General features: G+C 50.0%; 2 protein-coding genes across 3 annotated transcripts in view; both read left to right on the top strand.

Moving 5' to 3' along the window:
* The window catches only part of Map3k14 (mitogen-activated protein kinase kinase kinase 14), a 34710-nt gene extending 29644 nt beyond the window's left edge, over nt 1-5066 (top strand). Inside the window, exons 13-16 of the mRNA XM_005369075.2 lie at nt 230-336; nt 669-813; nt 3204-3304; nt 3616-5066. Coding sequence (XP_005369132.1) covers nt 230-336; nt 669-813; nt 3204-3304; nt 3616-3780 — 518 coding nt within the window. The 3' untranslated portion in view covers nt 3781-5066. The remainder of the gene's footprint in view (nt 1-229; nt 337-668; nt 814-3203; nt 3305-3615) is intronic.
* Nucleotides 5067-6179: 1113 nt separating this feature from the next.
* On the top strand, nt 6180-23841 carry Spata32 (spermatogenesis associated 32). 2 transcript variants are annotated; one of them, XM_026777062.1, is made up of 6 exons: nt 6180-6421; nt 12938-12992; nt 14177-14234; nt 14510-15348; nt 23247-23390; nt 23789-23841. In XM_026777062.1, exons 1-5 carry the CDS (start codon nt 6235-6237, stop codon nt 23362-23364), a joined length of 1257 nt encoding a protein of 418 aa, XP_026632863.1. In that variant the 5' UTR covers nt 6180-6234; the 3' UTR covers nt 23365-23390; nt 23789-23841. The 2 variants fall into 2 exon arrangements, with proteins under 2 accessions (XP_026632863.1, XP_026632864.1); XM_026777063.1 differs by lacking the exons at nt 23247-23390; nt 23789-23841 and adding an exon at nt 15861-16436 and having other exon boundaries at nt 14507-15348.
* Nucleotides 23842-23859: the final 18 nt, after the last annotated feature.

Below are 23859 nucleotides of genomic sequence, written 5' to 3' on the forward strand. Positions count from 1 at the left end.
GCACACACACAACAGTTGGAGATGGTTAATGACACTTGGCTGTGGCGGTGCAGGGTGTGTTCGCGCAGGAACACACATGCACAGGATTTTTGCTGTTGTTGTTGTTCCCAGCCTCACCTTTCTTCCACCCCACTCCTGGCAGGCCAGCTCCTGCAGGTTGTGCAGGAGGAACCCTGGGAACCTAGCGACTTCTCCCCCTTCAAAGCCGCCTTCCTCTTTCCCCCTGCAGAACTGTTTCTCAACAGCCTGTCGCAGCCCTTCTCCCTGGAGGAACAGGAACAGATTCTCTCTTGCCTCAGCATCGACAGCCGCTCGCTGTCAGAAGACAGTGAAAAGGTGAACTGCTCAGCAGCTGGGCTTGGGCTCACGGGGGGGGGGGGGTGAGGTCACCCCTACTTTCTTGGAGGGGCCCTTGCTTTCTTGGAGGGGCCCTTGCTCCCCAGACTGAGACAGTATGCCTTCAGCACACCTAGGAGTCAGGAAAGGCTTTATGTGAGAGGAAAGTGGGGAGGGTAGCTTTGGTACCACACAGAAATGCGCCTTTCCCATCTAGCCTAGGGCAGGCAGGTCCTGACCTAGGAGAGGCCCAGGTCCTCTTGTCCCAACCAAGGGCAGAGACAGTTTCCTGAGCACAGGACTGAGTGTGTTCCTGCTCTTCTTGTGTTCAGAACCCATCAAAGGCCTCTCAGAACTCGCGTGACACCCTAAGTTCTGGCGTGCATTCGTGGAGCAGTCAGGCAGAGGCAAGAAGTTCCAGCTGCAACATGGTGCTGGCCCGGGGGCGGCCCACGGACACCCCAAGCTACTTCAATGGTATGGTCCGCTTATCTCCTCTTGCCAGCCCACTCCTGCCAGAGACTAGGGAGGGGTGGAGAGAGAGCTCACTGGCCTCTCCCCATCACAGAGGGGTCAGGGAGGAAGGTGTTTGCCGCCCAGAACCTTTGCCTGGAAACTTGGGTTTAGACCGAAAGCCCGGCCTACTCACAAGGCTTTCCAGACAAGGAGTAGAGAACAATTGTACCCCCTCTGGCTACCAGTAGAGCTGCAGGAGGCTGGCAATATGGGGAGGAAAATGACCAGAAGCTGAGTGGGGAGGAAGGAGCATACCCAGGAGCATTTGATGGGGAAGTCAGCAGTGAGGGGTCATCTCCTGAGATCTGAAGTTAGACAATGAGAAGACACAAATGCCCCTTTTCAAGCTTGGTTGCACAGCTGTGTTAGAGGTGCACCTTGTCAGTTCATAGGAACCAGCCCTCCTCAGGGTCCCTCTGACTCGCATCAGGCCCCACAGCCATGGCAAAGGCACTTTAGCTCGGAGACACTTTACGTTGCCTACGGTCTAACTTAAGAGCGCTGAGGAGAATGGAAGCATGACGAGCTCGCTTCCTGTCTGGACTAAAATTGGGATGGTACGACTCAGAGGAGCTACTGCTCAAGACTCATCAGAGACGGCAGATGTAAGCTTCAGGGGTGGCAGTACTTAAATAAAACATCCACTGAGTCAAGATGGGTAGCCTAATTTGTCTGCTACAGATCTAGATTTCTCTCTCTCCTTTTTTTTTAAAAAAAAAAAAAACTCTGTTGGGTTTTGAATTTTCTGGAATTGGCATGTTCGTTAAAAAAATATCTGCCGGGCATGGTGGCGCACACCTTTAATCTCAGCACTCAGAAGGCAGAGGCAGGCGGATCTCTGTGAATTCAAGGCCAGCCTGGTCTACAAAGTGAGGACCAGGAAGGACAGCCAGAACTGTTACACAAAGAAACTATCTCAAATAAAGAAGAAAATAAATAAACATAGAAATTATTTAACTGTGCCCGAAGTTTGCAGAAGGGGGACTCACAGGGGCTTAGAAGATACTCACTGGTAGGATGGCTGTCTGACGTCCTTGACACTCTGCCAGAGAAGCAGCAGGGATTGGGGTCTTATAACTCATCTGTTATAAACCTTTCCTGAGAGGGTTTAAAATGGGTTCTAGGAAACTACAGTTGCACACAATTCATTATATTATTTATCCATTTTCACAGAGAAATGTGGAGTAGTCAGGAGTATATTAACTGAAAAGGACTTTGAAATGACAACGTCACTTGCCACCCCTCATCAAATAGAGGGCTTTGCCGAGAGGTTTAGTTAATGCCACTTTTAACCCCTCGTGGTTTTTGCTGTCGCTGAGGATTGAACCCAGGGCCTTTGTGCATGCTGGCCAAGTGCTCCACCACTGAGCAGATCCCTACCCTGCATGTGTTATACTAAAAGAGGAAATTAGTCTATGCTATTTGGGTTTGTAGAAGACTTTAAAATGGCCACATGTCATCACATCTGCCTCAGTTGACCGAACTTTAAAAAAAACAAAAAAGGTGAGCATCCAAACTGCCTAGGCTCCCACAAAGCCAGTACGTGCAGTAGGATCAAAAACCCATTGCCATTGTTCTTGAGTTCTCAGTAGTCCTCATTGTCCGCTATGTTCAGCAAGTCAGGTTTTATCCCATGCTTTTTCAGACCCAGGCCAGCTGGCCTTGGTGAGTTCCCGATAGAACATCCCCATTGTCTCAGTGTGTGGGTGCACCCCAGGTCAGGGATGACGCTCTTTGGGCTGACGAGGGAGGGGGACTTGATTGGGGGAGGGGGAGAGAAATGGTGGCAGGGAAGAGACAGAAATCTTTAATAAATAAATAAATTAAAAAAAAAACAAAAAAGGGGGAGGAAGAAGATAGCTGGACAGTGGTGGCAGGCGGATCTCTGTGAGTTCAAGTCCAGCCTGATCTACAGAGTTAGTTCCAGGGCAGCCAAAGCTACATAGAGAAACCCTATCTTGAAAAACTAAACAAAAGGGGGGGTTCTGAATGAAGGAATTATGAAGAATAAAAAGACAGACCTGGTGATAAACCAATAACTTAGTCAGGGGGAGGGAGCCCTTGTCTTCCGTGCCTTTTTGCTGTCCATCCAGAGGATAGCATTACTTACCCCTGGAAGCTGACCTCAGTCAGCTCTTAGCAAGGTGCAGGCCAAACTCCAGGCGTTGCTGGCCGGGAAGTATTATTAGGGCCCCTTAACCTAAATTTCCTCTCAGCTGCTTCAACCCAGCCGGACTGTTCCACTCTATGAACGCAGCGTGACTCCAGGGGTTGTCCCTGCCCGTCCCAGGCCCCCTGCTCTCTGGGTGACCAGCCACTGCTCTGCCCTCACTGTCAGCCTTGCCTTCTAGGTGTCAAGGTTCAAATACAGACTCTCAATGGCGAACACCTGCACATCCGAGAATTCCACCGGGTCAAGGTGGGAGACATTGCAACTGGCATCAGCAGCCAGGTACGGACACAAGTCACACTTAGGGACGGAGTTCTCCAAGAGGAAGCCTTTCAAATAAATAGAAATGGCACCCTCGAAGATAGGGGCCCATGCCTTAGCTGTCCTCCAGGTCCTGGGGCTGTTGAGGAGGGCTGTTGAGGATCTCTGAACCTACAGTTGGGCTAGGAAGGACTCTTCAAGTCCTCCAGAGTGAAGGACAGGCAAGGCTCTCTGGGCCACCTGTTTGGCTGCAGGTGCCCGAGCATGTTTGGGGACCATTCATTTTACCCTCTAGCTGGGTTCCCACCACCACTGCTTTGCTCTCCCCACAGATCCCAGCCACAGCCTTCAGCTTGGTGACCAAAGATGGACAGCCTGTTCGCTATGACATGGAGGTGCCCGACTCAGGCATTGACCTGCGGTGCACCCTGGCCCTTGATGGCAGCTTCGCCTGGAGCTGGAGGGTCAAGCATGGACAGCTGGAGAACCAGCCGTAGCCTTGTCTTCCATCACCAGCTCCATTCTGCCCACAGCAGGCTTCCTTTGAATCTCAGTACTCAGTGCTCTGAGATGCTGGCTGAGTCTGCTCAGGGAGATCTGCCAGCCCCTGGGTTAGCAGTGAGACCAAGGCTTGCAGCAGCAACCAGAGCAGGTAAAGCGCCTCCCAGGATTTGCCTCCTGAGTGCTGCTGGCCTCTGACAGGAGAAACCCTTCACTCATGAGGAGACAAGGAAGAAGACGGGTCTCAGCCCCCAGGAAGAGAGCCAGTGCTCTCTGTGATGCTCCAAACGAGACCCTCATGGATCAGCCAGCACCTGCCAGCAGTTGGGGTGCAGCTTCTAGCCTGATCAAGAAGAACAAGTACCTAGGAAGGTAGATCTGGGTTCCCGCCTGCCTCATTAGGGCAAGGCCGCAGGTGTACCTGCCCAGGGGCTCGTGGAGCTTTCAAGACCTTGTCTGGCCTCCTTGGCCATTAACTAGTGTGAGACAGAGCAGGCAGGAAGGATGCTAGCACCTTGGTAGAATGCACCACACCTTTGGGTTATTGTAGTCCAGGTCCTGGGTTGAGCTCCTTGTTCAACCAAGGACCATAGAAGGTATCAAAGAGAAGCGAGTCTCAGGCCTCAGGTTTGTGGCTGCTGGGCACCACTCGTCCTCGGAGCATCAGGCCTCACTGAGGCCTGCCCTTTGGCTAGCTGGCACCCTAGACCCTCATCTATGGAACTGAAGGATGACGTGAGACCTGACAGGAATGGTCTTCAAATGACAGATGCTAAAGAAAGCCACAGATGCAGGACTTGCCATCCGCCAAGGCACATAGACAATACCCGGCACGCCAGCTTCATGGTGACAAGACACTGTCGGCAGCACTTTGCACTCTGATGACCTCAAAGCACTTTTCTGGCTGCCTTCCAGCAGAGCATTGGCTCTGCATGGGCACAAGCAGGCCAGGGGATGGGGAAGGGACTGTCTTGCCCCATCATCCACACAGGCTTGACTGCCTCAAGCCTCCTTCAGATTTAAGATGAGCATCTCACCCCCATTGCCCTAGCCAGGCTTTTCCTGGTCAGGCTTGGACTCATGTAGCATTAAGTTAACTGTGAATCATTGTGGGGAGGGGCACAGAGACCCCCCCTTCTGGAGAAGCTCATCCTCCCACCCCCAGCCAGCCAAGATAGATCCTGTCCAGCAATTCGCAAGGCTGCTCCTGGCCACAGCCCGTGAAGAACCGCAGCCATGGTGCTGCATTTGGGGTGTGCCTGAGTTCTGTAAAGCAATAAAATTTGGGGTGATGATTGTTTGTAGGCTGTGGTGTCTCTTTTGCCTGTCTGCTTGCTGTGTGCTCCACAATCCTGACAGCTGTTGGGGCAAATTCCTTCAAGTCTCCCCATTGTTGGAGGCAAAGACTGGCACCAGCCCTTGAGATGGCTGTTCTACCTACCATTCCCTGGGCTGCCCTATCTCTTGTAGCTAGCCAAACTCCTGGGCGGAGGGGAGGAAGCCTCTAAAAGACCAGGTGGCCTACCAGCACCAGAGGGGAGGGGCTTGCATGCCCCAGCACTACCACCCAGTCTCCTGTCCCTGAGGCCTGACAGCCAGAGAGGACTCGCCCAGTATCAGTTAGAGCATTGGCATGGGATAGTGATGACTTTCCCAGCGTGAGATCCTCAGTCATGGAGCAGCGTCTGATCTGACTCCAGTCCCTAGAAAGAGCTGACTATGCCCGTGTACACCTGTAATCCAGCTTTGGGCTACATGAAGAATTGGAGGCCAGCCTGGGCCACATTGAACTTTGTCTCAAGATGAAAACCGTTTTCTTAATAGATCTGAGACAGGGTCTCACTGTGTAGCCCTGACCGTCCTGGAACTATGTGGACCAGCCTGGCCTCAAACTCACAGAGACCCCCCCCCCTCCCTGCTTCCACCTCCCCAGTGCTGGGATTAAGTAAAGATTTGTTACTGGCTCTAGTTTAGGGGGGAAAAATTCAAGCTAGCTGAAGTGATTCTGGGTAAACGGGCTTAAGAGCAAACCTGCCGATCTGAATTTGATCCCTGGGAATTGCATGGTGGAAGGTGGCAACCAACTCCCAAAAGTTGTCCTCGGACCTCCCTCTGCACACTGGCCGTGGCATGCAAGTGTTCACACACACAAATAACAAATGTAATGGTAAAAAATTGTAAGATCACCCTAGCAAGCAGCGCATGGGTGTGTGTGCTGCACACATGTACAGTTTAGAGAGACAGTCGGCTGTCCTTGGAGGAATCCCAGACCCTCCAAAATACAGGGGCTTTGTGGCCCGCTGAGGTTCCAAGCCTTGTCCTTACCCAGGAGTGCCGTCCACATACCTGGTCTGCTTCGGAGTGGCCAGCTGCCCCAGGTCTGAGTACCCTTGGCTATTCCACCTCCAAACCCTTAAAGATCCTCGGCTGCTCCCACCCACATCCTCGGCATGAATCTTCAAGTTTCCTGCCTGTCAGATCCCTGGCCAAACGTCACAGAAGCAGCAGCATCACAGGCGCCAGCGCCCCCAGCATCTCCAGCGCCTCTCCACCTGGCTAACCAAACAGCGCACTGGAGGCGGAGGGGCAGCGGCCCGCCTCTCCCGGACAGAGCCTCCGTCAGCATGGGGGTGACAGGTGGGAACGGGCGGCCGAGTGGTGGGCGGTGCCAGAAATGGCGGGGGTGGAAGCGGAGAAAGGAAAACTGAGGGGAAACTGAGTGATGCCGCAGAGTTGGCCTGGGGAGGGGAAAGGAAAGCTGACCCCAGCCAAGCCCCTCTGGGTGCCTTTGATTACTGCTTCAGCCCCGCGCTGTGCAGAAAAAATGGGGGCTGGATCGGTCCGGGGTCTTAATGAATTTTGTTCAACGGGATCACATTCGCGGTACAAATGCACACATTTGGCAAAGCTAAGGGTTGGGAATTTAAGACCTTTGCAAAGGCGCCTGGTCGCCGAATCCACCTTGTATAAGACACTGTGGAGGACCGGAGACCCAAAGCGAGTAATGCCGCCACCCACAGAGGGTCTGGGGGAGAGTCAGCAGGAACCACGTGCTCTGAACGGTGAGCCTGGAGCTACCGGAAGAGCAGTAAGGTCTAGAAAACCTCTCAAGAATTGTTGAGGTCTTACGTCATGGCAGTGGGAAGCCGAGGGCTCTGACGAGTGCGGGTGCGTGCTGTTTTAAAGACTGTGAGATTTAAGGTCTCTTTCAGGAAAAACATGGTCACAAGCTTGAAAGCACCGTGGCGTAGAGACAATGCCTGCCCACCTCTATCCTCAGACCCTAATACAGTGGCCAACAGCTGAGTTTCAGCCCTTCCTTATCAGCTTTATCAAAGAAATAAATACACCTGACTCAAGCGCACTGGAGAATTTATTCGCTGATTTAAAAAAAAAAAAAAAAAGTCAGTGGTCCCCAGGCCTGTCTCGGAGCAGCTGCAGGCCAGGCCTAGCATTTTAACTTTTCTCAGCAACAACAAAAATTCTAGGTAAAAAAAAACAAATCAGAATTTAAAAAATTTTAAAACCAACCATTATTAGTGCCTCTGCTGCCTGTATGAGTTTCTTCCTCTTATAAATTGCTGGGGTTTCCCTTTAAAAGTTTGTGAGCCTGGAGGTGACGGTGCATGCCTTTAATCCCAACACTCAGGGAGACAGAGACAGGAAAGAAGTTCTCTGTGAGTTCAAGGCCAGCCTGGGCCTGGTCTACAGAGTCAGTTCCAGGATAGCCAAGGCTACACAGAGAAACCACAACAACAATAACAACAATAATAATAATATTGTATTTGTGGGACAGGAAGCTAGCATGGTGGTCTATCTGTGGGACACAGAGCTAGCATGATGTTGTATTTGTGGGACAGGAAGCTAGCATGATGGTCTACCTGTGGGACAAAGAGCTGGCATGATACATTTGTGGGACAGGAAGCTAGCATGGTGGTTAAAACATCCACTGTGCAAGTATGGGGACCAGGGTTCAGATACCTGGAACCCACATAAATGCCAAGTGGGTGAGAGGTCCAGCCCGTAATCCCAGCCTCCAAATGTGGAGACAGGAAATGTCCAGAGCAAAGCTGGCCGACTAATCACATCTGTGAGCTCTGAGTTTCACAGCCAGACCCTGCCTCGAGGAATGAGGTGGGAGAGCACCAAGGATGACTCCTAAAGTCAGCCTCCAGCTGAGTAGCCCGTGAGAGAGCCTGTCCCAAACAGCAATATAGACGGCTCCAGAGGAAGGACACACGCACACATGCATGCACACACATGCACACGGATGGAAAAAAGAGCAGACTCCGTATTGATTTTCTTCTCTCACTAAAGCTTGGTATTTGGGGTCTGCTTTCTGGAAATAGTATTGTTTTCCAGTGCTGTTTCCCAGAAAGCTTTCTCCTTCTTTACTTCTTTTTCACAGCATCTTGTTAATTTTTTATATGATATGTTTAGTGTTGTCCTTGAATCTCTGAAAATGATCAGCTTCTCTTCTGAGTACTCTTACATTTCTCAGATTATCTTTGGTGTCCTGGGATTGCCTTTTCATCTGCTTATTGACAGATTTGTTAAATATTTGGTAGCCCTAGGTTGCCCCTATTCAAGAATGAAACCATTTAAGAAGCTCGCTGGGACCCCCTTCAACTGTAGGTTTTACTGCCTGGCTTGCTGGAATGCACACTCTGCACTCAATCCACAGTATCTCTTTTTCCTGAGAAAAAGAAGAAAAAAACAAGGCTCAACTCTATGCTTCCCTCTTAAAGTTCACTTTAAACAGAAAAATACAAAGCTTCACAGTGAAGTGATAGCTCACGCTAACGTTAATCCCCAGTAGCACGAAAGGGAGACTACAAAGAAAGCCAAAAAGTGGTATCAGTATCAAAACGGGTTTCAAATCAAATAACAGCAGAGATAAAGGAGATCATTCACCGTGATAAAGAGGTTCCTTATCAAGAGTTAGGAACAACAGTCAGTAAAGGTGCTTGACACCAAGCCGGACAGCCTGAGTTCAATCCCTGGGACCACAAACTAGAAGAAAACTGAGTCTTGTGAATGTCCTATGACCTCCATATGGGCTCAAGCACATGAGCACACACACACACAGCATAGTAATTAACAAATAAATGTTAGTTTTCTAATTATAAAAGGAAATACTATTTATTTATTTATTTATTTATTTATTTATTTATTTTGGTTTTTCAAGACAGGGTTTCTCTGTGTAGCTTTTTTTGGAGCCTGTACTGGACCTCCTTCTGTAAACCAGGCTGGCTCTGCCTCTCAAGTGCTGGGATTAAAGCTTGTGCACCACCACCTCCCAGCAGGAAATACTTTTTGAAAGGCTAAGAAAAGTAAAGCCAGGCATGGTTGTGTATATCCACAATCCCTGCAGTCACAAGGCAGAGACCGGAGAACTGCAAGTTTGAGGACAGCCGGGGCGACACAGTAACTTCCAGGCTAGCCTAAACTACATAGAAAGACTGTGTCTCAAGAAACTATACTACTAGGGGATGGGGTGTAGCCCAGCAGTTGGGTGCTTGCCTGGCATTCACAAAAGCTTGGATCTGAGTTCCAAACCTAAGTCAGGTGTGGTAGCCCCTGCCTGCCATCCCAGCAACTTGTTAGAAGCAGAGACCAGAAATTTCAGGTCATCCTCAAGTACACAGCTCATTCAAAGCCAGCCAAGGAAGCATTAAACTCTGTCTCGATAAACAAATAAACTATAAACAAATTATATGTGTGTATATATAGGAAACCAAAATAGTAGCAATGCTATTATCATTTTAAAAGGAATATCTAGGGCTAGAAAGTGAAATTTTTGCCTAGTATATGCAAGGCTCTGAGTTCCATCGCCAGGGCTGCAAAACAAAAGAACAAATAACTATCCTAAAGGATTGTGTTCCCTTTCAGCACTTCAAAATACATGAAGGAAAACTAGTATAATGTCCAAGTGTGGCCTATAGTCCCAGCACTCAGGGACAGAGAGACAAAGAGGATCAAGAGTTCAAGGACAGCTTTAGTCACATAGGGAGTTTGAACCCACTTGGGCTACATTAGATGCTGTCAGAGGCAGGAAAGAGAAGGAGGGGAGGGGCTAGAGAGGCAGTTCTGCCGTTAAGAGCACTTGCTGCTCTTGTGGAAGTCCCAAGTTCACATCCCAGCATCTAGTCAGGAAGCTCACAACCATGTACAACTCCAGCTCCAAAGGAATCCAGTGCGCCCTCTTCTGGCTTCCACTGGCATCTGCAGATACACGCATATACCTGTGCATAGCCATACATGCATACACAAAATTAAAAAATAGTTTTAGCCGGGCGATGGTGGCGCACGCCTTTAATCCCAGCATCTGGGAGGCAGAGGCAAGCGATCTCTGAGTTCAAGGCCTGCCTGGTCTACAGAGCTAGTTCCAAGATAGTAGGGCTACACAGAGAAACCCTGTCTCAGAAAGAAGATCTACAAAAAATATCACGCTCTTGACAAAACGTCTTGATAAGTCAAGCATGGCAGCACATGTCTTCATCCCGACACTTGGAGGGGCAGAGGCAGGTGGATCTATGAGTTCAAGGCCAACTTGGTCTCCATAGAAAGTTCCAGATCAGTAAAGGCTACATAGAGAGACCATGTCTGAAGTAACAACTGGAGGTTGGAGAGATGGCTCTTCAGTTAAGAGCACACACTGCCCTTGTAGAGAATCCTGGTTCAACTCCCAGCACCCACATCTGTTGACTGACAATCTCCTGTATATAAATGCATCTCCCAGGGATCATAGACCTCTGACCTCTAAGTGAATCTGCTCTCAAGTGGCATACACACACATAATTATTAAAATAAGATATTTTAAAAGTCTTTTAAAAAAAAAGGAGTGCTGAAGAGATAGCTCAGCAATTAAGAGCACTAGCTGAGCTTCCAGAGGACCTGGGTTCAATTCCCAGCACCCATATGGCATCTCACAATTGTCTGTAACTCCAGTTCCTGGGGATCTAACACCTTCACACCAGTGCACATAAAATAAAATTAAAATTAAAAAAAATTGACCAGGCATGATGGTACATACTTATAATCCCAATATCAGGAGGCAGAGGTAGGCTAATCTCTGAGTTTGAGGCCAGGCTGGCTGGTCTATATAGTGAGACACTGTCTCAAAATGATGATGGAGAAGGAAGAGGAGGAGGAGGAGGAAGATGGTGATAGGAAGCCAGGTGTAGTGATGAACGCCTTTAATCCCAGCATTCAGGAGGCAGAGGAAAGCAAATCCTTGTGAGTTCAAGGCCAGCCTGGTCTTAAGTGGTGAGACCCTGTCTTAAATGATAACAGCAATCATAATAATAATAACTATTTCTAAAAATCAGCTGAACAAAGGAGGAAAGAAAACTTCAATGTGATAAAAGGCATCTATAAAGAAAACCACGAGCAGCATCATAAAGATGGAGCACTGGGTGTTCCCCACGAGTACACGGGAATGAAGCAAAGCTGTCTGTCCGCGTTCCACAATTATATAGTGGTCATCCCCACTATATAATTATATAAAGGGGAAGAAAGGAAAAGGAGACACCAGACATGGAAGGAAGAGACAGAGTGGTCTAGATTCACACACATTTGCTTTGATGTACAAAGTCCATGAGCTCTCGAAAGAAAGCTGTCAGAACGGACAGCTTTTCAGTGCACCCTTAGGACCTGAGACAGTATTTCTAGAATATTAGCAACAACAGGGCACGGGAAACACCTCACATATCACAGATCGTCACTTGGCTTTTCTAATAGAACGCTCTTAAATCAGGCACAGAAATCCCAAACTGAGTCAACGTCAAACTTCGTCTGTCAGACCCCGTGCTGCTGTGAGGCTTACGAAACTGTAATTCGCCAGGCAGTGGTGGCACATGCCTTTAATCCCAGCACTCGGGAGGCAGAGGCAGGTGGATCTCTGTGAGTTCGAGACCAGCCTGGTCTTCAAGAGCCAGTTCCAGGACAGGCTCCAAAGCCACCTGGAAACCCTGTCTCGAAAAACCAAAAGAAAAAAGAAAAAGAGAAAGAAATTGCAATTCTTCTGCCCATACCCAGCTGCAGTTTATGGAAGGATTGAAGTTGTGTGATGATCAGAGGTCCAGAAAAATTTCAAAGTGACCAAGGGAGACTCTGCGGTTGGGCAGGAAAGAGTCCTGTTCAGGGCCAGATGGAGCTGAAGCTGAAGGGATGCAAAGGAAGCCAGACGGACATGTTGGGTCAAGGAGGCAGAGCTGGCCTTGGAGTTCCTGTCTATGGTGCTTCTCTGAGAGCCTCCCCACATAGCTGACCAATCCTAATGCCTAGGACCAGTCGTGCAAGGACCACCCCTTCCATCCCTAGGAAGAAGCCACAGCTCATTCTCGTGATTCTGATACAACCCTGGGAGCAACGCTTATCCGAAAAGTAATCGTTCCCTGCTCCACCCTAAGCTCATGGGAACCCACTTTGCATAATGCACCAAAGCCAGGATCCCCCCACCAATGCTTATCACTACCAGGGGAGCAGAGGCTCAGACAGCCTGGCTCCCCACTTCTAAGGAACGAGGGGTGGCTTCTGTATTAGATAGCTCCTGGCTATCCCCTGGCTCCAAGATGCCCCCAGAGACTCAGCTCCCTAGGACTTCCAAGGAGTGATTCAAGCTCACCACACAGCAGTGCGGAGCTAGCATGATCTTGGACCAAGTACTCTGAGTGGAAGCCTTGGCCTGGATCAGTGACGGGGGACCAAAGAGAGCTTGGAAGCAGCAGAGAGGAAGAACGGACAGAGTGGGGTGGGAGAGTTCTTCACGGTTGTGAGGGGTTCCTGTGGAGGATGGCAGAGCAGAAAACAGAGCTAGTTCTTAAGCCTGAATTCAAGTCCTTCATTTAACAACCACCAGCCATGGGAAGCCTGGACAAGGAGCGCCCTCTGATGCTTTCCGTGGCAACCATGAGATGGAGTGCTATCAGCACCCATGCTCGTAGAGGCAGGGGATAGATCCAAGAGCTTGGACAAGGCCAAGATGGCAAGTGGAGGGTAGCAGACACAGAAGACGGGGTGGTGAGGGAAAGTGTAAGATGGGAGCGATAATGTTGGGTGGGCTGGAGTGGGGGCAGGAGCACTTGGCACCAGCTCCGGGATCATCCCCCACCCTGATGCTCCCTGTCCTTTGCTTTTCTTCTGGGCCAGGTGTAAATGCATTTCCCTGCTGTGGCAAGAGCGCTGTGGACGTCGTGGAGAAAACGTGAGGACCAGTCCCTATTAGCACAGGGCCTTCCCCTAAAACGTGAGGACCAGTCCCTATTAGCACGGGGCCTTCCCCTAAAAGCCCAGGCTCCCGGACCTTTCCCCAACACCACACACTCCCACCCAACTAGCATCTCCCCTTTGTAGCTCCTTTCCAAATCTCCTCAGGAGCAGAGTCCAGGCCCAAGGCTGGGGTTGCTTGTGACCCCACCTCTGCCTCCAGCCTCCAAACCTGGCAGAGGGTGGAGGACTTAGAGGCAAGGCTGCCTTGGTGAGGGAGCTGTCCAAGGTAGGAAAAGACAGGTGCCTGAGGAGGAACAGGAGTTTCAGGGTGGAGCACTGGGAAGGAGTAGGGGCTGAGAAGAAGTGAAGGGGCCCTGCACTTGCCCCAGTCTCCATGGTTTCTCACATCTACCCACTGGGAGTAGGGCAGGTGAGTAAGGGGCCTCTCCCTGTGTAGGGAGCCGTTTTCAGAGCACACTGGCTCACCCAGAGCCCAGCAGGGCGGTGGTGGCACACACCTTCAATCCCGGCACTCAGATTTAATCCCGCAGGGAGATCTCTGTGAGTTCGAGGCCAACCTGGTCTACACAGTGAGTTCCAGAAACAGAGAAACCCTGTCTCCAGACCACCTCCACCAAAAAAGAATGAAGACTCCCAGGCCCCTCCTCCAACCAGATGGAGTAGAAGAGTGGTATTGGCAAGCTCTTCAGAGCTTCTGAAGTTTGGAGAGTCTTAAGAGTACCACCATGTTAGGGGGTAAAGTGTCCAGGGCCCAAGTTCAGATATCCCACAGCCAGGGGAAAAGCTGAACATACGAACACTGTAACCCCAGAGCTGGGAGATGGAAGCAGGAAAATTCCAGGGGTTCACTGGCCAGCCCCTCTAGCAAATCAGTGAGCTCCGTGTTCAGAGAGAGATCCTGTCTCCAAAAAATGAGTCGGAGAATAGCTAAGGTACACACGCGAGATCAACCTTTAGCCTCCACATTTGTATGTGTGCGTACAGACATCACACGCACACATGCACAAAGAATATGACACTTCAGAGCTCCCAATGGAGCAGGGACAGTGGGGAGTAGCGCAGGGGTCTTCTTGCCCACCCGTGTACAAAGCCAGAGCTTTGAGGGCCCTAGAGGATCCGCGGAGTCTGTGTCACCCATTTGGATCCCTTATGCTTTAGGAATGACTATCACCACCAGCCCCACATCCATAAAGAAGAGGAGGATGAAGAAACAGAGGTAAGAGTACCACACTTTATGCAGAGGTCGCAGGCAAGACGGCAGGGTCTTGATGCTTGTCCCTTCTGGGACTGTAGTACCGGGCCCCACACACGCCTTCACCATATCTTCTCTGAGCTTGCTTCTCTGGCCCAGGCAGGTCTCCGTGAAGCAAGTGGAGGTAAGGGGTTGGTAGTGTGCCACACTGGATCAGGACAGGGGCTTGGGGGGGGAGTCCTGGGGGAAGGGGTGTCCAGCTCCTGTTGCCTCAACTTCCGTTTGAAACCTTTCAGCAGAAAGCAGAACTGCCCAAAAAGGAGACACTACTCAAAGGGCACCCAGACCCAGGCCCAGTGCCACAGCTGGAGGAGATGGCGCCAGTGGTACCCTCTAAGCCCACACCTGAGACCGAAGGGGAGTATTTCACTGAAAGCCCGGAGCAGGAGGGCTCCAGGATCGAATCCCTCAAGCCCTATGAGGAAGAGCTGTCATCCAGGCCCTGGAGCTTCATCGCAAACTCGAGCAACAGGGAGGATGAGCAGATGTGCTCCACCCAGTTCCGCTCCATCTGCGTGCAGACCTCCAAACACCTCTTCTGGGCGAACAAGCTCATCCAGGCGTCAGAGCACAGCCTCCAGCGGGCCTTAGAGAAACACCGCAAGAGCCCGCGGGAAAAGTCTGTCTGCATTCCCCAGGTTCTCCCAGACTGTGCCCCACTGTCATCAAGTCCCCGGGTATCCTGCACTACCCTGCCCACAGCCATTGGCCTGGCAGATCTGATCAACTTCGCATCCTCCCTTGCCGTAGCCTCCTCCAGCAGCAGGGACTTGCCTAATCTAGAAAATATGATCAAAAGTACATCTGAGAAGTCCCAGGAGACGTCTACAGAGCTTTGCCAGCCGGTCCGGTCCATCCAGTATGCCCAGGCTACCCAGATTACCCAGATATCCTCGGAGAAGCAAGAGAAATCATCCAAAGACGTGATGACTCATGAATCTTGGACTCAAGAAACCAGGAACGTAGCTTGCTCTTACCTAGATTTTAGCAAGACAGGGTTCAAGAAGGCCACCATCGAAGGGGAAGTGAAGTTTGTCAAGGCACCACCCTCACCCCAGCTTCAGGAAGCCAAAGAAGAGTGAGTGACGCTGCCCTGCAGCCCTTCCCCAGGGCCAGCATGTGGGTGGGGATAGGCTTGGGTATCACATAGCCAGGTGGGGTGTGCGACAGTGGAATGGAGGGGAGGGGCCGAGGCAGGGGACAGGGGCAAGCCCAATGACCTCACAAAGGCTGCTAGGAACAGGGTTCCGGTGACCTGAGGTGCAGTAGCAAAGCCAGGGCCGGAGGAGGCCTGGGGACCATGGAGGGTGAGCTCTCCAGGGCTAGGACAGAAACCTGGGTTTAAAATGGGCAGGGCCACGTTGCCTCAGGAAACAGGTGTGTTTCCGAGTCATCTGTCTCCTGAGAGCACAATGGTCGCATCTCTAGGGCGCAGGACACTTCCGTGAGTGAGCGTAAGGGAGCTGGGCTTCAGAGCCCTTGACCTCTGATGACATGTAGACATAGAACAGAGCCCCAGCTGCCCCTCAGGCGCAGCGGGGGACCCCCGGATCCTAAGGCCCTAGTGACACTGTCTCTTTTGTGTTGCAGCTCGGTGCCGGCAACCACGAAAGGGAATCCATTATTGCTGAAAATCCATTTTAAGTTGTCGTCCCCTTCACCCCAGAGAAATTAGACAAAACATTAAAGCTTCCAGTGCTGGCCCTGCTGAAGACTCTTTTTTAAGCTGCTGGGATCAAACCCAGGGCCCTGAGCATACTTAGGCCAGCATCTTACTCCTGGGCTATATCCTCATCCCTTGGACTCTGGAGACAGTGTCTCCTTCTGTAGCCCAGACTGGCCTCGAACCCTTGGTCTGCCTACCGCAGCCTCTCGAGCGATGACATTGCAAGGACATACCATTCTGCCTGGGCTCTGGCTCAGGTTTGGGAGGACCAGCTCCTCCTAACCACTGAGCACAGCTGGCTGCTATATTCTGGAAGTGATTTTTTTAGGGTTGGCACCTCTACTTTTGAGTTTCCCGTGAGCCCGCCCATCCCCTGAGAATTCTGGCCCAGCCATCTAGACTTTGCTTCCTCCCTGAAGTGTTTCTGCTTTTCTTCCACCTACCAGACCACTAGGCCACCTCAGAACTCCATCCCTGGCTTCAGTTTCTTAGGCCTAAATCCAGGGACATGGGGGTGTGAAGGTGTGGGGGGAGGGGCCTCCCTGGAGGTGGGGCTGACCAGATGAGAGAGTAAATCCAACGAGAAGTCTTCCTGTAGCCAGTGAGGAGACCTGGGGAGGACGTTGTTTAGCTTGAAGAAGGGAAAAGCTGAGGTTGACAGACAGATCTTTTAGAAGGCCACAGCCTCAAGCCAGAGGTAACTCCAGATGTAGGGAGATCCCATGTTGATGACATACCCAACATGGCAGCCCAGAGGAGTTCCCACACACCACCAGCCAGACACTTGCATAAGACACCATGCGCCTGGACAAAGGCCCAGAAGAAAGGCAATATGAGGGAGTTTCCACTTTTGGCAAAGGTCAGAAGGCTGTGAAGTGGATTTAGAGAAAGAGAAGGGGCCAGCTTGCTCCATAGATGGCTGTGTGTATGAGATAGAGAGATAGGGTGCGAGCATCTCACTCTGTGGAGCCCAAGCTAGCTTCAACCCTGTAGCAGTCTCTCTACTGTGGCCTCTTGAGTGCCGGGATTGCAGCCAGTCATGTCACACCTCGTTTCTGTGTCTTGTGCATCGGAGTTTACGTTGCCCTAGCTGGACTGCCTCAGATCCATAAGGAGCCTCTCGCTGTACCTCCTGAGTGCTGGAATTCCCGGCAGAGGCTCACACTGATACAGCAGCTTTTGTTGTCCTTGTCATTGTTGAGACGGTCTCATTCTGCAGCCCTCACAGGCTCCTGGGTGCTAGGATGAAAGGCAAGCACCACCACACAGCTTCTTTTTTCTCTTGAGACAGGGTATTGCTGTGTAGGCTGGCTTTGAACTCGCAAAACTGCCTGCCTTAGCCTTCAGAGTGCTAGGGTTATAAGAGAAGCATGCCACCATGCCCAGCCCTGGTCCGGCTTCCTGGCAAGGAGAAGCCCATCAGGAGCCTAGGAGGAGGCTGAGCGGGGGAGCTAGGGATGGGGCAGTGGGATTAGGCCGCAGGAAAGCAGGCCAGAAGGGAAAGGGGTCGCAATTGAGGGTGGGGTCAGAGAGAAATGGAAGATGTCTGGCTAGAGAGTCATGCAGTCCTTAGAATTTGCCTTTAGAGTTTATCATTTGGGTAGGGTTTTTAAGTGTAAATTCTATTTTTTTAAACAGAGGTGGTGGCAATCCACCTCTCAGCCCAGCACTTAGGAGGTGGAGGCAGGAAGATCTCTGTGAGTTCAAGGCCAGCCTGGTCTACATAGCAAGTTCCAAACCAGTCAGGGATATATCATGGGCCAGCCTGGGCTAAGGGCCAAGCACAGACAGTTCCTGTGTGTTCCTTCTCTGCCCCGGCCCCTCAGCCTGGAGCACAGGGACATCCTGAAGCAGAGACACATGGTTACACAGACCCACACTGGCTCAGCATCACCCAAAGCCCATAGAGCTTCATTCCCTCTTGCAGTACTTTCTGTGACACATATATAGCACGTGTCTTATTGCAGTGTCGTAAAAATAGTTTGCCCGTCCTGAATACCCTCTGTGCTCCGCCCACTCATCCTCCCCTCCCCTCCAGCCACCCACCGATTTGTCACCGGTCCCTTTTGCTTTTGCCAGAATGAACCGGAACCTCATGCAGCCTTTTCAAGCAGGTTTCTTTCCCTTCGTGAGCAAGCAGCTAACTCCCCTCCAAGTCTTTTCTTCGAGGCTTGACAGTTCATTTCCTTTTAGCACTCAATAACATTGCATCATCTCGATGGACCCGTTTGCTCTCCCAGCCACCTACCGAAACACATCTCGGTGGGTTCCACATTTAGGCAGTTAGGAAGTTGACATAAGGATCGCTGTGTGGATTTTGTGTTTTAAAATCATCTGGATAAATGCCGAGGACCACGGTTGCTGCTTACTAGTGTTGTAAAGGTGTGCTCAGGGGCTGGGGAGGTGGCGCAGCTACCAAAGGCTGGACTCGCAACCCAAACATCACGATGTGTTCAGTATTTGTAAGAAAGTTGAAGTGACTTCCAGGGTAACTCGCCGCTTTGCAGCCCCAGCACGATGCTCCTCATCTTCCTCATTTGGTGGCGTCTCGCTCTGCTGTTCAGTTCTCTACAGATCTTATACCCTTGCAGGTGTACATCTTTGATTTGTTAAGGTGTCTGCTCACATCGTTCGTCCATTTGCTTTGAGTGATTAATTTTCTCATTGTGGAGATTTAAAGGTTGTGTGTTTATTTGGTGTTAACGGTCCTTTTAAATGTGTCTCCGAGTCTATAATTGGCTTCTAATTTTCTTCACACTGTTGGCAACTCAGTGTTGGTTGTTCTTTGTTTAATTTTAAGACGGGGTTTCTCTGTGTAGCCCTGGCTGCCCTGGAACTTGCTATGTAGACCAGGTGGGCCCCGAACTCACAGTGTTCTGCCTGCCTCTGCCTCGAGAGGACTGGGATTAAAGGCGTGCGCCACCACACTATGCTTAATTTAAATATTTTATTACATTTATCGTGTGTGGTATTGTACAATTCTTTTTATATATTATTGACTTCACCTTGCTTATATTTCATCAAAGATTTTCACGTGTGTGCTGGAAATGGCTTGGTAGTTAGCACTTCCTGCTCTCCCAGAGGACCCGAGTTCAGTTCCCAGCACCCAGAGTTTACAACCAAGTGTATCTCCAGATCCAGGGGATCAGATGTCGGGAACTGAACTCAGGACCTCTGGAAGAGCAGTCAGTGCTCTTAATCTCTGAGCTATCTCTCCAGCCCCTGAAGACAATTTTTTAAAGATGATGTGGCACTATGTAACCCTGCTGGCCTGGAACACTCAGTGATCTGCCTGCTTACGCTTCCCAAATGCTGGGATTAAAAATCATGTCTCATCACACCTGGCCAAAATAATTTTTGTTATTGTTTGATTGGTTGGTTTGGTTTGTTTTATTTCTTTGAGACAGGGTTTTACTATGTAGCCCTAGCTGTCCTGAAACTCACTTTGTAGACCAGTCTTGGCTGGAACTCACAGAGATCCACCTGCCTCTGCCTCCAGAGTGCTGGGATTAAAGGTGTGCGCCACTATGCCTGGTGGCTAAAACGATGTTTAAAAATGAGATTTTTCTATGTATGTTCTCGAGGAATATTGTAGTTTTCTGGAAAAGTCTTTTTCTATTTGGGGTGCAGGGTAACAGCCTCACAGGGTGAGTTAAGATACCATAGAGAAGGGATGGTTCTTCGATAAATGTTTTATTTTAAAAAATCATCAGAGAATTTATATGGGCCTTTCTCTTCTGTGGAAGGCTGCCAATTATTGGTTTGATTTCCTAAGTAGATAAAAGTCTATTCAGATTATTTCTTCACATGTATCTTTTGGCAGCTTCTGTTTTTCAAGAAATTGGTCTACTTCATTAAGGTTATCAAACTTATAGACAGAGTCATTTATACTATTCCTTTATTATGCTTCGAATATCCATGAGATCATTAGTGATGGCCCTTTTAATCTTGCCCTCCCACCTTTTTAGTTATGTAGTGGTGTGTGTCTGTGTGTGTGTCTGTGTGTGTGTCTGTGTGTATGTGTGTGTGTCTGTGTGTGTCTGTGTATGTGTCTGTGTGTATATGTGTGTGTGTCTGTATGTGTGTCTGTGTGTGTGTCTGTGTGTCTGTGTGTCTGTGTGTGTGTCTGTCTGTGTGTCTGTGTGTGTGTCTGTGTGTGTGTCTGTGTGTGTCTGTGTGTGTGTGTCCTGTGTCTGTGTCAGGATAGTTTGAAAAGAGTCGGTTATCTTCTTCCACGTAGGTCCTGGGGACCTTGAATCGAGGTCATCAAACTCGTCAGCAGGTTCCTTTACTGCCCTGTCTACCTTATTACTCTTCCAAAGAACAAGATTTTGGCATTTATTATATTCACTATTGACTTTTCTGCTTTCGATCTTAATTTTTGTTCACGTTTTTATTACCATAATTCTACCTGTGATGTGAGATGCACTTCTTTTTCTCGTTTCTTGGAGTAGAAACTCTAATTATTGGTTTTAGATAATTCCTTTTCTAAAACATGCACCTAACACCACAAACGTCTCAAAGAAGTTTTTGCTACATCCCACTATTTCAAATAAGTTGGGTTTTTTTTTTATTTTTGCTTAGTTTGAGGTTTCTTCTTTTATCCATGCTTGTTTGTTTGTTTGTTTGTAGACAGGTTCTCATACTGCCCAGGTTGGTTTCAAACTCACTATAGAGCTGAAGATGGCCTCGAACCCCTGATCCTTCTGCTTTTGCTTCCCAAGTGCTGGAATTATTGACATGCACCACCATGCCTGGCATTGTCTTGTTTTAACAATGTGCTTTCTCTTCTCCTCTTGACAAGGTCTTATTATATAGGTCAAGCTAACCTTAAACTCACAATCCTCTTGCCCAGCATCCAGAGTTCTGAAATTATGGGTGTACATCACTACACCTGGCCCCATATGTTGTTTAGAACTGAATTATTTAATCTCCAAGTATTTAGAGATCTTCAGCTCTCTGCTGCTGGCTTCTAGTTCCATTCACTAGTGATCTGAGAGTAAGCATTGTTTGATTTCTATTGTTTTTAAATATTAATGTTTCATGGAATGACTTAAAATGTGGTTAATGGATTGACACTGGACAGGAGCCCATGGCCCCCTTGTACCTGGCTTTGGGATTCTGCGGCCTGCTTTTCCTGGCGCGCCTCTGCCATCTTGATTCAGATTCATGGGGACTAGAGAGATGGCTCAGTGGTTAAGAGCATTGCCTGCTCTTCCAAAGGTCCTGAGTTCAATTCCCAGCAACCACATGGTGGCTCACAACCATCTGTAATGAGGTCTGGCGCCCTCTTCTGGCCTGCAGGCACATAAGCAGACAGAATATTGTATAATAAATAAATAAATATTGATTCAGATTCATAATCACAAATTCAGGTGCCTGGAGGGAGGTAGAGACTTGGGGAGACTAAAGGAACACTCCAGCAGGAAGTCAGCCTGTGAATGAGGGTTGGCAGCCCTCAAAAGACAAAAGCCAACACAGAGGCAACCTCCGGGCAGCCTCAGAGCCTGTGACTCTGCCTTTCAGGCAGCAGAGGCCAGAAGACCAGGAGCCCCCCATCGACACTGAGAAGGTACAGGAGACTGGGCTGGAGCCTGGTCCTGAGTTGGGGGTTCACATCCTGTGCCTGACAGAAAGCCCCTCCCTACAGAGCTGGCCTGGCCTGAGGACCCCGGAGGGAGGAGGTGGACCTGCTCACCCACAGCCCTTGTCCCCTAGGTCCCCTGGAATCTATGCCCTGCAGTTGATCATGCTGTTCTGCCTACTCCCTGTCTCCAAGGTCTCCACAGAAGCCCCAAAGTCTCCTCACACGAGATACACGAGAGGAGCAGGCAGGCAGGGTGCAGAAAGGGCGGCTGCAGCTGCACACAAGCCAGCCGCTCCAGTCAGAGCTAGCAGCAGCCATGGCCACAAAGGAGGATCAGACCTTACCGAGGGCAAGGGAATTTAAGGACCCCGAAGCTAGCAATTCCTACTGGTCAGGCCCGGATACCAAGTCTCAGAGGTGAGGGTAGGAAGTGGAGGCCAGGCTTGGGGTGCTGGTTTGGGGGCAAGGCCTGCTTGGCCCTGGAATCTCTTGAAGCAGGTATTACATGTCTAACTCCTTTAACTGGCGCAGTTCCACCGATGACAGCATGATACCCCTGACACCCCGGGAGCTGGCAGGTAAGGGACCGTAGGTCCAGAAGTAGAGAGGAAATTATGGAGGGATGCTCAGGACAGAATTGCAAGGAGTTACCTGCCCTGAGGTTAGCATATGTATGACCCTTGCAACCCTTCCTCCATGCCAATCTAATTTTTTCTTCTCTATAGCCCAAAGGCTCACTGATGGGCCCCAGAAGTGTGTGTGTCTCTGTCTGTGCATCTGTGCCTCTGTGTGTCTATGTCTCTGTTTATCTTTGTCTGTGTCTGTGTCTGTGAAGAAAATAAGGAAAATAAAACTAAATGTATTTTAGACAGTTGGAGAGACATGTCTGGATGGATGGGACAGGGTTTAAAAAAGAGGAATGGACAGGAAAGAAAAATTCGCAGGGGCTGTCCTGAAAGGTAGGACGTAGGATAGAAGGTGGTCCTCAGATGTCACACCTGATGCTGACAGGGACCCATCAAAGAAGCATCATTTTCTACAGTGGTAATCTAAGAGCCTGCTTATATGCCACACTCCAGTGGGGTTCCCACGCTGCCATAGAGCCAGACTCCGGCATGTAACCTTGGATGTGAATTAAAAAAAAAAAAGATTTTTAATTTTAGGTGTGAGGGGTGTGCAGTGTTCACAAAAACTAAGGGGCTCCAGATTCCCCTGGGCCTGGACTTACAGGCAGCTGTAAGCCACCCAACAAGTAGTAACTCAGGCTCTCTGTAAGAGCAGCATGTGCTCTTAACCACTTTGCCAAATCTCTAGTCCCATGTGAGTTTTTAAAATATTTTTCTACTCGTGTGCATGCGCCATGACACTCGCGTGGAGGACAGAGGACAACTTACGGCAACCAGTTCTCTTTATCATGTGGGTCCTGGGGATCAAACTCAGGTTGTCACGTTTGACAGCGAGCACCCTTACTTGCCGAGCCCTCTCTCTGGCCTCTACACATGAGCCGTAAATGCTTTTTTGTAAGAAAATGTCCAAATAGAAGATTTGGACCTAAGGCTAGAATAACTTAAAAGCCAACCTGCAGCAGGCCACCAGGTCACTGCTGTCCATTGTAGTGAATGCTCTAATAACAAGTGTGTCTCAACCCCAGTCCCAGCCAGCACAGTCGCAGGGCCACCACACAGAGGCCTCACCTGGGTGACAGTCCCCTCTCTCCACTCAGCCTTCCAGGACATCTTCAAACTGTTCAGCTGCAGCCCAATGGGCACCGTAGACATGCACAGCATGAAGGTGGCTCTGCGCAACGTGGGCATCCAGCTGGGCCCGCAGCAAATGTGTGAGGTTCTGCGGCTGGCCGACCTAGACGGTGGGTGCCTCGTCTCTGCCTCCCTGCTCTCCCTCCTCCGGGCAGCCGCCTGATGGATGCTACCCAGAGCGACAAAATCCTTGTCCCGGGCCAGTTCTTTTTTAAGGTTCCCTCTTCCGGGAAGCACCCCTACCTCCCAGCCTTTGTACGTGGCTACGGAGTCAATCCTCATCTCCCGGGGGCAAGAGCGGTTTCTCTCCACACCTGCTAGAACCCTTTGGCTTCTACAGAAGTATGCTAATAACTGATGTTAGTACTTTATTAAAACCTATTTTAAAGAGATAAATGGTTTAGGGGAGGGTTGTGATCACGCTCAACATGTATTTAAACTCCTAACGTATCTGCAGGACAAACTTCCCCAAAGGGCAAGTACCCACTGCACCCTCTTGTCTCCCCAGGTGATGGAACCGTAAGCTTCAAGGATTTCCTGGGAGTTCTCACTGACAGCCACCGCCTGGCTCAGTACATG

This window comes from Microtus ochrogaster, unplaced genomic scaffold, assembly GCF_000317375.1.
Source record: "Microtus ochrogaster isolate Prairie Vole_2 unplaced genomic scaffold, MicOch1.0 UNK44, whole genome shotgun sequence".
Lineage (NCBI taxonomy): Eukaryota > Metazoa > Chordata > Mammalia > Rodentia > Cricetidae > Microtus > Microtus ochrogaster.